The sequence below is a fragment of the Jaculus jaculus genome, chromosome 12 (genome assembly GCF_020740685.1).
Source record: "Jaculus jaculus isolate mJacJac1 chromosome 12, mJacJac1.mat.Y.cur, whole genome shotgun sequence".
NCBI lineage: Eukaryota > Metazoa > Chordata > Mammalia > Rodentia > Dipodidae > Jaculus > Jaculus jaculus.
Window position 1 is genome coordinate 37,823,972 of NC_059113.1, and position 14,573 is coordinate 37,838,544.

Consider the following 14,573-nt stretch of genomic DNA (forward strand, 5'->3'; position numbering starts at 1 on the left):
ACTTTATTACCTTGTTTTGCCAGTAGGTGATAGCAAGAAATCGATTGTATTGATCTAGTTTTTAATACTGTTTGGAGGTTTCTTAACACAAATATATCTAAGCTGTCCAATTGTCCTTATATTCAAAAGTTACATGCCTCAAATTTCTTGCTCTCAAATAGTGAGACTTGCATCTTCAACAACCATGGTTCTTTTGTGTGGTCTTATTGACCCATTCTGAGTGAGGATCAGGAAGTAGGGCACAGCAAGACATTGGCCAACAGTGGGAAAGTACTGGATAAGGGAGGGACAAAACTCATATTGGATCTCCTGGGCTCCAGGGTGTGTTTAAGTCTCATATAACATGAATATGAGGCGCACAGAGGACCCAGTGGGGCCTAATGGAGAGAGCAGAAGAACCAGAAGAGCTAGCATGGAGTTTGCACAGCGTAGCAGAGATTTATAGGATGACAAGAGTCGGGGTTTTAAATTCGGTTCTCAAAATGACCTCCAAACCAAGAGCAATGACATTCTGTTAATCTTACTGAGTTAGACATTCTGCAGGGTGGGACTTAGCAAACTGTTTTAATAAGCCATCCTGGGAACTCTGATGTCTGATGTAGCTCAAGAACCAATGGTTTCAATAATAATTAATCAAAAAAAAATCAAGTATCTGCAGGGCTATGCAGGAATGATTCAAGAAGTAATACTGGCTCCATTCACTTTTCTTACTCAGTAAGTCTTACAGAGCTCTGAAATCATCAAAACTGCAGAACCCTTTGGCTTGCTGTAGACATTTTGTTCCACAAGGGAAAATGTTTAGGTTAAAAACCAAGATTAAGCCGGGCGAGGTGGCGCACGCCTCTAATCCCAGCACTCGGGAGCCAGCGGTAGGAGGATTGCCGTGAGTTTGAGGCCACCCTGAGACTACATAGTGAATTCCAGGTCAGCCTCAGCTAGAGTGAGACCTTACTTTGAAAAACCAAACCAAACCAAAACAAAACCCACCAAGAGTATGGAAGACTTTCTCATTGTCTTAAATAGAATTCAGAATGACAGAAATAATGGAAACGACCTACTTACATGCTTACATTTGTATCCTTAGCAAATAGTAGGAGTCAATGAAATGTGTTGAATAGGTGTACAAATTCATCAAAGAGCAGCATGTACTTTCCCTAGCTTTTATAGCAACAACAGCGAAGTAGTGCCCATTGCTTATTTTTGTGAAACATTTATTGGAGTGCAGCTACACCAAGTTCTTTACGTATTGACTAGTTGCTTTGGGCTACAGTGGCAAAACAGGCCTTGAAGCAGAGACAGCATGGCCTGCAAAGCCTCTAATATTCGTTCTCCAACTCTACAGGAACATTTTGATAACCCCCTAATTCAAGCAGAGCTTGTTGCACAGTAATAGGTGTGAACATCCCTGAGGAACAGGTTAAGGTGAGGATTCTAATTGCTGGGTGACACCTGTGTGCTCCACATACCTGGGGTCTAGAGCAGTGAGGACAGTGCTGTGTAATAAGGTCAGGGCTCATTTGTGGTTTGTTTCTCTTGGCCTCTTCTTAAGAACCTGGACCAGTTGAAGAATGAATCACTTTATTGGAAAAGATTCAGTATTATACAGAATCGTCCTCCCATAGCTCTTCAGCCCACTCTCTAGCTCCACCTCACTTTAAGCAACCAAGTCCCCCTATAGGAATTCTACAGAAATCCATTGCCCATGATTTTTTATCTTTTTAAGTATCTGTTCACCCATTTCTCTGTTAGGTAGCCTTTGGAAGCTAAATCTGGAGAAGCAAGGCGACTCCAGCTAGAACCCATTTAGATGGGTTTTCCTTAGTCTTCAGGTTGAAAGTCCATATGTAGGTGGGTCCCCGCTGACAAGTCTTGTACACTGGACAAGAATAGACACTGCGGCAATCCTGCTTGTCTGCTGAGATGGCCTTGAGGAACATCACAGGCATGGCGGGTGTCAGGTCCTTCAGCCTTGCCTCTGCAATGACTCCAGCCTGAGGAGAAGAATGTGAAAAGAGCCTTCTTAGACTAGACTCAGAATGGATGGAGCCAGCCAACCTTAGTCCCACCAGAGGACCCAGGAGGGACTGGGATGCCCTGCCTGCCTTCCTACTTGTTCTTTTATGAGCTCTCAGTAATGCACAGTAGATGACAGCTTGTACTTGGAAAACATTTCTGTTTTTGCAGCGTAAGTCACTTTATTTTTGTTTGTTTATTTCAGATGGTCTTGCTATATAGCCTAGGCTAGTCTTAAATTTATGATCCTTCTGCCTCAGCTTCCCAAGTGCTGTGATTTCAGGCATGTGCCATCACAATTGACTTTAAATTACTACTTGACGTAGAATTCCAAAAAATTTATTAAATCTTTATTTATTTGTGCATACACGTGTGTTAAGCATGTATGTATGGGATTGCCAGGGTCTCTTGCTGCTGCAAACGAATGCCCACCCAGCTTCCTGTGGGTGTCTGGGAAATTGAACCCAGGCCGGTAGGCTTTGCAAGCAAGTGCTCTTAACTGCCAAGCTATCCCCAGTATCAAAAGTTTATTTTTCATGTACAGAAGAATCCCCTTTGGATCGTGATTCTTCTGCAGTTGCACACTTCTCTCATTAGAAGTGGGACAGCAGCTGTTTGGCAGATGTCACGGCAGGGGCCAGAGGTAAAAAGAGGGAGTAGTCACAGCTGCTGCCCACAGATGCTTTTAAAGTTTAAGGTTCTGTTTATGTACTTTGACCACTTCTTTACACACTCATAGGCAATCTCATCCACCTCTAGAACAGTGTGGCTTGTTGGTCAGGGAGCTGCACACTGTCTTTATAGTCAGTGTCAAGGAAGGGCCTGGCCATTTTGTACCTTTCCAGAATGGGCTGACCTATGGTTTTCTGAGATGGTTGCTGGTTGTTTAGGGTCATGGTCTAGCTCAATAACGAGTTTTTACTACTGGTCCTAAGAAATGTTCTCAGCAATAAGAGAGTCCCCTGGACAGAAATGTTTGGGGAATAGTACTTACTATACTTTGGACCTAAAGCTAGCATACTGAAGGCAAAGAAATGTCTTGTTTAAGGAAAACAGTTTGGGGGTTGGGGAGATGGCTAAGTGGTTAATGGGCTCTTGCTTGCAAAGCCTACTGGCCAGGGTTCTTTTCCCCAGGTCTCATGTAAAGCCAGGTGCACAGAGTGGCACATCTGAAGTTTGTGGCCTTGGTATTTCCTTCTCCCTCTCTTTTTGTCTTGCAAATAAATAAAATTTAAGGGGCTGGAGAGATGGCTTGGTGGTTAAGGCATTTGCCTGCAAAGCCAAAGGACCTTGATTTGATTTCCTAGGACCCACGTAAGCCAGATACACAAGGGGGCGCATGTGTCTGGAGTTCGTTTGCAATGGCTGAAGGCCCTGGTGGGCCCATTCTCTCTCCCCCCCCCCGCCTCTTTTTCTCTGTCTCTCAAATAAATAAAAATAAAGTTTAAAAAAATTTAAAAAGAATTTAATAACTGTCTTTAACTTGCTATTTCTCAAACTTATTGACCAGGGACATTTTGATTTGTAACCTTTTCATTTCATGTGGTGCTGAGTCTATAGAACATCCCCTGGGAGATGTTGATCCAGATGATTCACTCATTTTTCCCATCCAGGTACTAACCAGGCCAGATCCTGCTTAGGTTCCCAGATCTTGTGATCAGGCACATCCAAGGTGGTATGACCATAGACTGGCACATTTCTTGTCTCTGTTCATGTGACTCTGAGCAGCTTTTGTTATAGAAAGAGTTTGGCTTATTTTTATGAAATTTATTGAAAGGGAGATACTTTTTCTCTCAGGTGTGGTATATAACAGAATTAATAAACGGGGGGGGGCAGGGAACCTCTTGTTCTATAAAGTGTATGTTTATGATGAGAAGGGCAAGGAATAGGCTTTTTTTTTTTTCACAAACCACAAACCCTTTTAAAGAGTTTAACTCAGTGTTTTTAAGTATATTTCATTTATTTATTTATTTGAGAGAGAGAAAGAGGGGGAGAGAAAAAGAGAATGGGCATGCCAGGGCCACCAGCCACTGAAAATGAACTCCAGATCCATGCACCCCCTTGTGCATCTGGCTTACTTGGGTCCTGGAGAGTTGAACGAGGATCCTTTTGGCTTTGCAGGCAAATGCCTTAACCACTAAGCCATCTCTCCAGCCCTAACTCAGTGTTTTTAGTACATTCACAAACCTGTGCAGTCTTGACAAATCTCTAGTTGCAGATTACTTTCATTACCTCAGAAAGAACTGTTACCATTTGCTGTCAGCACTAAGGTATCAGCTCTAATTATGGTTGAGTTATCATTTCTTCACTCAGTACTGTTACTTTTGTTCCATCTATGTTGGGGCCCTTTTGTTAAGTGCATATATGGATATGTTTGTTGTATCTTTTTTTTAGCTTGACTTTTTAGCAATATAAAATGTTGTTTTGTCTCTATAATTTCTGTCTCCATAACTGTTTATTTGGTAAAGTCTATTGTGACTTGGTTACTGTTTGCATGCAACATCTTTTTCTTTGTTTACTTTTAATTTATTTGTGTCTTTGAATCTAAAATGTGTCCCTTGTAGATTGCATATAACTGGACCATCATGGGGTTTTATTTTTGGTTCACTTGAAAAAGACAATTTGGCCGGGCGTGGTGGCGCATGCCTTTAACCCCAGCACTCGGGAGGCAGATGGTAGGACTTTCGCCATGAGTTCGAGGCCACCCTGAGAGTACGTAGTGAATTCCAGGTCAGCCTGGACTAGAGTGAAACCTTACCTTGAAAAAAAAAAAAAAAACGCAAACAAAACAAAAAAGACAATTTGCCAATTTTTGTTAATCAGTTACATTTTTGAGACAGGTCTCATTATATCACCCAGGCTGGCCCCAAACCCGAGGTCTTCCTGCCTCAGCCTCCCACTTGCTAAGAGTACAGGCTTGTGCCTGGCTGCATTGTAATGTTTTGCTCATTTATAGTTAGTGCAGTTACTGCAAAAGCAGGACTGTGTCTGCTATTTTGGTACTTAGGTTTCTTTCTCAGTTCCTCTTAGTCTTCTGCCAGTGGCCTTCCCTGCCATGATGGACTGTGTCTCCCCAGACTGTGAGCCTAAACAAGTCCTTCCTTCCTTAAGTTGCTTTTGCCAAGTATTTTTTTTCATGGCAATTAAGAGCAGTAACCAATAGAACTATATTCTGGGAATATGCTGGGGGCTTTCACCCCTCTTAACAGGCATTCATTTCTCTATTTTGTCATTTTAAACTTTATGGTTGAGTTATGATTTGCTGCACTGTTACCTACTGCCTGACTTAAGCTGTGGCATTAAGCAATTATCTTTGGTTATTCAACAAATGCCCCAAGGGCAGATTATGTGTTCCATGTCAGGTCAAGTAAGACAGACTTGCCAATGGCATCTTCTAGGCAACTACTAGATGGAAACCGATGACAGTGTTACATGAATGATGGACACCCCGAGGATGCTGCAGCTTCATTTATGCCCAGCTTGCTGCCCGGCTGCAGGTTTGCAAGGATGCCGGAGCTAGGGATAGGGTGGTATGGAAGACAAGTTTGAAGGCTACGAAGTTTACTCTTCTCACTGGGATTCAGTGATTTTTCTTTTCTTTAATATTTTATTTATTTGCCATCAGAGATTGAGGGGAGAATGTTTAGGCATACCAGGACTTCTTGCTGCAGACGGACTGCAGATGCCTGTGCTATTTTGTACGTCTGTCTACTTCAATATATCTTGGAGAATCAAACCCTGCAGGGCAGACTTTGCAAGCAAGCACCTTTAACCACTAAGCCATCTCCCCAGCCCATCAGCTATGTTTCTTGAACAAACAACAGTCTTTGGATTGCTGGAAACTTTTGACTACTTTCCAGAGTTCTAAAAAAGCTGATTTTTTTTTTCTGACTTTCCCCCCTAATAGTCTCAATGTTTCATGAAGGAGAGGAGTCTTGGAGGTTCTGATTTCTTGATTTTTTCTTTTAGTTTTGCTAGGGATTGAATCAGAGTCTTGAGACATACTAGGCAAGGGCTTTACTGCTGAGTTATATCCCTAATCTGACTTGATCATTTTTGCTGACATGTTTCTGGGATGGAAACTTTTTGAGAACAACAGTTTATAATGGATGGGCATTGATCTGGGAGAAGTTTTAATTATTATCTATAGTGTGGTATGTATTAATGAGAAGCTTAAGATGAAAACGGATATCCCTTTTCCCTTTTGCAGTGCCGAGGATAGAAACATGGGCCTCATGCGTGCTAGCCAAGTACCTTGCTACTGTAATATAGCCTAACCCTGAGTATCCTTTTTATTCCCTCATCATGTTACTGACCTGCCTTCTGAGACTCTCCATTTGCATATATTATGGTGTTTTTGGGATCCTGGATGTTACTGTCCTAGATGTCTACACACTACACCTGACAGTCCTTCCAAGGCTCTGAGGCAGAAATAGTCCCATGACTCTCTCCTAGCTTTTGGTGGTACTGGGAGATTCTCAGGCATTCTTTTTGTTTTTTTAAAATTTATTTATTTGAGAGAGAGAAGGGGCGGGGAGAGTGTGTGTGTATGTGAGAATGGGCAGGCCTCCAGCTACTGCAAACGAACTCCAGCTGGATGCACCCCCTTGTATGTCTGGCTTACATGGGTCCTGGAGAATACAACTGGATCCTTTGGCTTTGCAGGCAAACGTCTTAACCAGTAAGCCATCTCTAGCCTCTCAGGCATTCTTTGTAGATGTAGTCCTCCAATATTTGCCTCCATCTTTCCAGGGCTTCTCTTCAGGGTCTCCACATGGTCATCTTTGAAGGCCACCCATCATTGGATGTAGGAGCCATAGAACCCATTATAGTCTCATTTAACTCTTATCAGTAGAGTCCTTCCTTTCCCTCCCCTCTCCTTCATTTCTTTCTTCTCCTTCCTGTTTTCTTTCTCTTTTTGGTTGGATCTCACTATGTAGCCCAGGCTAGCCTTGAATTTTTTTGCCTGCCACAACTTCCTAAAGGCTGGGATTTCAAGGCCATGGCACTGAAATATCTATCTCCCCTCTCCCCCCCCCCCCCCCTTGCTTGTCTGTATGGTTTGGTGGGATGGGGATGGAGCTCAGGGCTTTATACGTGCTAGGCAAGCATTCTACCACCAAACCACATCCCCAGTTCTTCCCTATTTCTAAGTAATGTCTTATTTTAACATGCTAGGTGACATTTTTAGGGGTGTTACTGTTGAAATACATCTCTATATATATTTGAATGGCCTCCTGGGATCTCCTATGTACTAAGTTTTATTAAAAAAACTTTTTTGGGGCTGGAGAGATGGCTTAGCGGTTAAGCGCTTGCCTGTGAAGCCTAAGGACCCCGGTTCGAGGCTCGGTTCCCCAGGTCCCACGTTAGCCAGATGCACAAGGGGGCGCACACGTCTGGAGTTTGTTTGCAGAGGCTGGAAGCCCTGGCATGCCCATTCTCTCTCTCTCCCTCTATCTGTCTTTCTCTCTCTGTCTGTCACTCTCAAATAAATAAATAAAAATTAAAAAAAAATTTTTTTTTGAGACAGGGTCTTGCTATGTCACCCAGACAGACCTCAAACTTGTGCTCCTCTTCCATCACTTTCTCAATTGTTAAGACTACAGGTGTGAGTCTAAGATTCTTTAACATTTTTCTGATCAGCTTAGTGTTGTCTGCTAGGAATAGTTTTATGTCATCTGCCAAATAGGCTATGTGACTGAAAACTTTTCACGTCATGTATGTAAAATGTGTAAACTTGTTCTGGAGTTACCTGCCCCTGGTCATTTTGTTTCCCTAGCCATCTGTGCTTGTTTGTCATTTAAGCATATCCAACCTCATGGTGACTTATTTTGATTAGCTTTCAGTGAGGAATTCTTTCAAAATTTTTCACTTTAATTGGCATCTACTGATTCTTCTTTCCTGATGTAGAACAATATAAAAGTCAGAAGGAATTCCTCCCCACCTAGACTTCATCGGCAAGGAAAGCAGGACCAGGGAGGTCACATCACACTACGGACAGCTGACTCCAATCCTTTTTGAGCACTGTCTATATGCCAAGGCCAAGCACTGCCCAAATACAGTAACTTGTTTTTCAGACTATGTGAAGGCCACAGAGATAATAAAAGATTAGACCTAGCTCCTCTGGTGCCAGAAGCCTCACTTTTAAACACTCCCTTCTCCTTCTTCAGAGCCTGTAATGTTAGTACTATTCCTGGCTAGGAAAAAAAAAATAGCCTCAGGGAAAGAGGGGTCACTGAGGTAGAAAGATTGAGGACTATCTCACTTAGTAGTCATACCTGTGTGTCCCAGCGGGCACCTTCCATGAAGAGGCCATGGACGTAGACCCCCTCTCGAGGAGGGCTCCGGAGCTCCTCTCTGTTCTTCTTGGTCACGTCACACTGCAAGGCCATCTGGTCTAGCGGCCATTCATTTTTGCGGGCCATGGACTGCATGATGGCGGTAAGGAAGGATTGCGGGTTGAAGAAGCCTGTCAGCCACACAGTGGAGGGCATTGTGAAGTCAGTGGTCCATGTCTCAAGCTCCTTGACTCTGTTGAGGAGGTCCAGAAACCAGACTGCCAGGCCTGCTGTGGAAGGGTAGGCTCGCCCAGCCCAGGACTCTGGCACGGTGTCTAGGAACAGGGCATTCTGTAAGTTTTCCATGTCGCTGGTCATGGTAAGCTCCCCCTGAAGGCCAAGAGTGGGAAGGAAAGAGTAAAGAGTCTGAGGCCACTGGAAACCCTGCCTCAGTGCCTTCTGGCTTACGAGTGAGGGGATTCTAGTGATGGTCTTTCTTGTATTTGCTTCACAAGGTTTCTCCCAGAAGCTGGTCCTTCCTTCATATTCCACCCAAATGCCCTCTGCTGCTACTTTGCATCTGCCTGGATCAGGCCATGGAGTCATAAAGGAGAAAGCTGCTGCTGCAGTGCACTGGTGCCCCAGAGGCCCGGACAGCTGTTTGAGTTTGGATTTGGGGGAATGACTGGGCCCCAGTACATACGAAAGACTCTGACAGTAAGTCAAACAAATTAAGTAACTTCTCCATGAGGAAGCAGCCCCCCTTCTAGGTTGACAGGTGACAGAGACTTTGACTATGGTCTGGATTGCATCTTCAAGTTGAAGCACACCTTCCCTCCATGTGACTGCATTAGAAAGAAGATCTGCACAGGGTGATTCTGGGTAAATGAGGACCTGAGAGTAAAGAGCTAATCTGACAGAACAATGGCCACACCAGAAGAGAAAGAAGCCCCCCTGCACCCCATTCTTTCTCCTTGCCATTTGGAGACAGAGAAAAAGCACTGTCTGAAAGCACAGAAGAGAGCCCTCACCAAAAAGTGAGTCTGCCACTGTTTGAACATCAGGCTCCAGAACTTGCTAAATGAATTCCTGTTGACACTTTTGGTCTGGAGTATTCTGTTAAATCAGCCTATGCTAAGGCAGCCTGGAGAAGAGAATCAGGAAAACGCTCACAGAGAGAAGTAACTGCAGTGGACTTAAGAAAAATGACCTTTAAGAGCTGGAGGTGTATGGGCTGGAGAGATGGCTTAGCGGTTAAGTGCTTGCCTGTGAAGCCTAAGGACCCCGGTTTGAGGCTTGATTCCCCAGGACCCACATTAGCCAGATGCACAAGGGGGCTCACACGTCTGGAGTTCATTTGTAATGGCTGGAAGCCCTGGTGTTCCCATTCTCTCTCTCTCTCACACACACACTCTCTCTTCCCTCCTCTCTGTCTCTCTCAAATAAATAAAAATAAATTAAAAAAAAAAGAGCTGGAGGTGTAAGCCTCTCAAGGTAAGGACTTGCCAGGATGTGCAAGGCCCTGAGTTCTATCTCCAGTACCATGAGAGTTAGAAAATTAAGAAACAAAACAACAACAAAACCTCTAAGATCTACATGTCATTTTAGGAGAGAGGATGTTAGCATCAGGATGAAGAACTGTGCTTTGTGCAGATACTACCTGAAGGCAGATCCTTAGCCTCTGTGCATGGCCTTCCTTTGCTGTTCCCATTACAGAAGAGTAATGCTACATTGTCTGGCTTGAGAGCCACAAGCCACATGTGCTTCTTTAAGTTCTTAGGGCTGGGACTATAAGAGCTCAATAGTAGAGTGCTAGGTTGTATCCCCAGCACAGCAAAAGTAAACAAAACAAAAATTCACTTCTGAAGACCCTCTAGCCACATTTCCTGTGTGCTGTAGCTACGTGTTACTTATCAGCACAAATACGTCTTTGTCAGCACAGAGGCACTAGGGGACACTTCCTTAGTATTCTGTACGTAGAAAGGCTATGTTTTCTGTTGGCCAGGCAAGACATGGAATCCTATATATTATAGATTTAATTTAAAAAGTTTGCTATGTCTGTAATCTTCCTGTTTGCTTACAACTCTGATTAAGTGACGTGTGAAAATCATAATTTATTATAAAAAAGAAGTACAACAGAGTTAGTGTAAAATACAGGCCACTTTTATCTTTTCCAATGGCCAGTTTATGCTTTCACAAACAATACAACTATGCGCACGCGCACACACACACACACACACGTGTGTATATATTTGCTTCACAAAATTGTTTTGGGTTTTAAGTTTGGGTGCATCTTTGTAAGTTATTATACATGGGGAAGTATTCTGTCATGTGAGCTAATGAAGAATGATAACCCCATCTTGGATTTGTCCCATAGTATGACCCAGCAGGACCCATAAAGGGTCAGGGCACCGAGTACTGGTTTTGAAAGTGTCCTAGTGTTCTGGTGTTTGCTTTGAGGTCTGTGCCAAAGTGAGGCAAATGCAGAAGCAGGTGGAACACCAGACACTGCCAGCTCTTGTCCCTTTGCTTGCCCAGAGAAATCCATTTGTTGCTGGTTATCTTCCTGGCTAGGTCAAAAGTTTACTCTGTTACCAGGCCTCAGCAAAGCCATGTAAACCGTGTCTGAATTTTGTTACAAGAAGAAATGATGTGTTGAAGAAAAGATGAAAACATGTGCCACAGCAAATAGAACTATTCTTGATGATGTGATTGTGGAGATGTGCTATGATTTGTGTCCAAACCCATGGAAAGGACAGCACCAAGTGAGCCTTGATGTGAACTTTGGACTCTGGTGACTGTGATGTGTCCTGTGGGCTCATCCTGTATTGAATAAACACTAGAGCAAGGTGAGAGGAATAGTTTGTGTGGTGGACAGTAGACGTATGAGAAATATCTCTATCTTCTGCTCAGTTTGGCTTTGAGCAAAATTGTTCTACAAAAGACTCAAGTGTCTTTAAATGCATCACCTAATTTTTAACACCCTTCTGAAATCTAAACTCAGTTTGACAGCAGAGGAATATGAAATGTGTAACTTGGCTTCCTTAGCAGTTTCTCATGCCTGCTTATAATATTATAATTTATTTTGACAATGACTTCACACTTGCTAATTGAATTGCAAGCAGTGGAAACTTAAAGAATATATTATGGCCTCTTAGGTTTTTCCAATTCACTTAGGTTTTCCAGAACTGAGGAAAAAAAGTCACCTTGTAGTTTGGTTTCAAACTCATGTATTTTCATGAACTTGAGCAGAGGTAGGATTGATTTTTTTTTTACACTTTTTATTGAGAACTTGAATATATAATCATACTGTAAACTACTGGAATTTGATCAGAAAGGGTTGAATTGTGGAGGCTGAGCAACAAGAGAAACCCGGCTCCAAGCCCCAGCAGTGCCGGTGTGCTGTGTCCTGTGGGAGAGCGGAATACAGCGCCTGCAGATTCCAGGCCAGCTTGTCTTGAAAGGTGCTCAGAAAAAAAGTTAGACCGCTTCTTAAACTGTTTCCAGGTGTGTGGAAGCAGGGCAGGCATACAGGAAGCCCCTTTGAAGATCGTGGTACAATAGGGAAAAACATGCTTACATTGCAGCTCAAGCCTGGCTTTCCCAGTTTTCTCTCCCCTGGGTCCAATAACACCAGTTATACTATCTGCACTTCCTTGCTCACAGTTTGAGTCAACAGAAAGCAAACTTAAAGTCTACTAGGCAAGGCTGCATTTCAGGAACATGTGGCAAGTTTCCTTGGTGTCTTCAGTGCAGGGAAAGCTTTGGGAGAAGTACATACAGCTTGTGTGGCACCTTTTTCTGGGTATGCAGGTTGGTTGCCTTTAAGTACTTTATTTGTCCCTATAAATAAATGCTTTCATAATCTTCCTTTGGTACAATACAGAGTGAAAACCTTATTTTGCCTGAAGGCCTTCTTTTCTTTAGATCAGGGAGCTTGTCAGACGCTAGATTTATAGGCTCCAGCAGTCCCAATTGTTAAGGACTAACACCCAGGGAAGGGGGTGAGGCCAAGAACCTTCATTTGGAAGGTGGCTATAAGCAGCTGCTATGCTGAGCGTGTGATATGTAACCCTCGTGGTATTCAGTCTACAGAACATGGTTTGTGGCGGGCAGTGCCAGGTGTTCCCTCCATAACAGCTCTATGTTGTACCACCTTGATTGCGTTAGCTCCCTTCCATGCTAGCAGGAATAAATCAGCCTTTGGTGGTGGTGGGGGATTGCAAATTAGGCTCTTGTGCATTTGTCTACTGGGAGTCAGAACACTGTTTAGCTAGCTCTTGATACTTACAGGAGCTGGTTCCTTGGAAAGCTGAGAACCTGATGTCTGACTGTTGAGTTCCCAGAGGCAGTACTTTCTATGAGAATATGTTTGTGGCCTGCAGGCATTCCACAGGTGACCACTGCCTCCTTCTGTACCACTTCTGTATGCTCTCACCTCTCAAAGTCCTCAAGGACAGACTGTGCAGCTAGACCCTTTTGGGCAGACTGGTCTCCTGTCCAGGAAGTTCATGTTATTTTATGGCAAATAATCTGGCTGTAGTCTGTTTCCTAAGGACTTGAATGAGGCAAAATTAAAAAGTAATGGAAGAATTTGTTTGCCAGATGAAGTCTGAAGACAGGATAGCATCCAGGCTGAGCCACTGTTCACTGCTCTTTTGGGTCTTCAGTAGGGGAGAGCAAGAAGTGGAGCACAGAGAGATGAAAAATGTGCTGTTTGGCAGGAGAAGGTGGATGAAGGGGAGTTTAAACTTGGAGACAGAGCCGGTGCTGAGAAAGCAGCTGTAATTGTTAAAGAGATCAGAATCATTAAAGTGAAACCTCCTGTGCTGCTCTGAGATAATAGGAAAGGTGCTCTGAGAGTAAAATCCACCCATCATAGGCTCCATCTTGTGAAAATCCAAATTTATGTGAAAGGAGAGAGCCTAAACTGAGAATGCCACTGAAGAGGTTATCTGCTCAAAAACAACTGCCCATGGAAGTGTCCTCCCAGAGTTAGCTTGCAAGTCACACAGAAACTAATGTAACCATGCTCCAAGGGGCCAGCCTCCATCCCAAGCTGCCAACAGAATGTGACAGCATTTCCATATGGTACTGGTTTCACAGGCATGATAGGAGGTTTGTGCCAATGTTCCAGAAGGCCACTGAGACCAGGCAGTGTGTGGCAGGGTCATATTTCCTGTGAGGAGACATTCATGAAACTGGGAAGGTGGAGCCAAGTTGCAGTGGAGACTAGGATGTTGGAGACACCAAGATTATGGGGTATCTGAGAAAAGCTGCATGTATTGAGTGAAGCTCACCCAAGAGAGAGGCTATGTATGTTGCAAGTGGCAGAGCTGGAAGGGTGCGGCTAACCTATGTCCTTTGGAGCCCAGATAATTTTATCATAAGTTCTGGAGGCCTGACATACTGCTGCAGGATTTGATGTTTGCCCTGCTGGGTTTTGGTATTGCTTTGTTATAATCTTTCCTTATTTCTCTCATTTTCCCATTTCTCTTCTTTGGAATGGAAATGTTTACTCTGTGCCATTATATGTTAGAAGAATGTAACTTTTTTTTTTTTTGAGGTAGGGTCTCACTCTAGCTCAGCCTGACCTGGAATTCACTATGCAGTCTCAGGGTAGCCTCAAACTCACAGCGATCCTCCTATTTCTGCTGGTATTAAAGGCATGTGCCACCATGCCCAGTTTGTAACTTGTTTTTTGATGTCATAGGGGCTTACAATTGCTTGAGTGGGCTGGGGAGATGGCCCAGTGGTTGAAGGGATCTGTTTGCAAGGCCTGTTTGCCTGGGTTCGGTTTCCCAGTACCTATGTAAAGAGGCGCAAAGTGGTAAATGAATTTGGAGACCATTTACAGTGGCAGTAGGCTCTGGCTAGCCCATTTTCTTTCCCTTTCTGCTCGCAAGTAAATAAACATGCTAAAAATATAAAATAAGGAGATTGTGTCAGTTTCAGAAGAGACTTTGTTCTTATACTTTTCATCAGTGTTGGAAATGGGGACTTTTGAAGTTGAACTGAATGCATTTTGTATTATGAGATGGCCATGAGCCTATAGAAACAAGGGGTAAAAGGTTATTGCTTAACGGTGATATTTGGGTGTCAAGTTGATAAAATATGGACTTGTGATTGGTAATATTGTTTGTGAACTTGACCAGATCTAGAATCACCTAATGACAAACCTCTAGCATGTCTAGGAGGGAGTTTCTAGATAGGGTTGAATTGGGAAGTCCCATCCTAACTATGGCAACACCACTCCGTGAGCTGGGGGTCCTCGACTGAATA

At 43.5% G+C, this 14,573-nt stretch overlaps 1 protein-coding gene across 2 annotated transcripts in view; it reads right to left on the bottom strand.

Annotated features, from left to right (window-relative positions):
- Positions 1 to 1,616: 1,616 nt before the first annotated feature.
- Dnah9 (dynein axonemal heavy chain 9) overlaps positions 1,617 to 14,573 on the bottom strand; it is a 369,830-nt gene continuing 356,873 nt past the window's right edge. For both annotated transcript variants that reach the window (XM_045131009.1, XM_045131010.1), the window contains 2 exons: positions 8,292 to 8,681; positions 1,617 to 1,991 (listed from right to left, as the gene is read on the bottom strand). In XM_045131009.1, the coding sequence (XP_044986944.1) occupies positions 1,764 to 1,991; positions 8,292 to 8,681 (618 nt within the window). In that variant the 3' untranslated portion in view covers positions 1,617 to 1,763. The remainder of the gene's footprint in view (positions 1,992 to 8,291; positions 8,682 to 14,573) is intronic.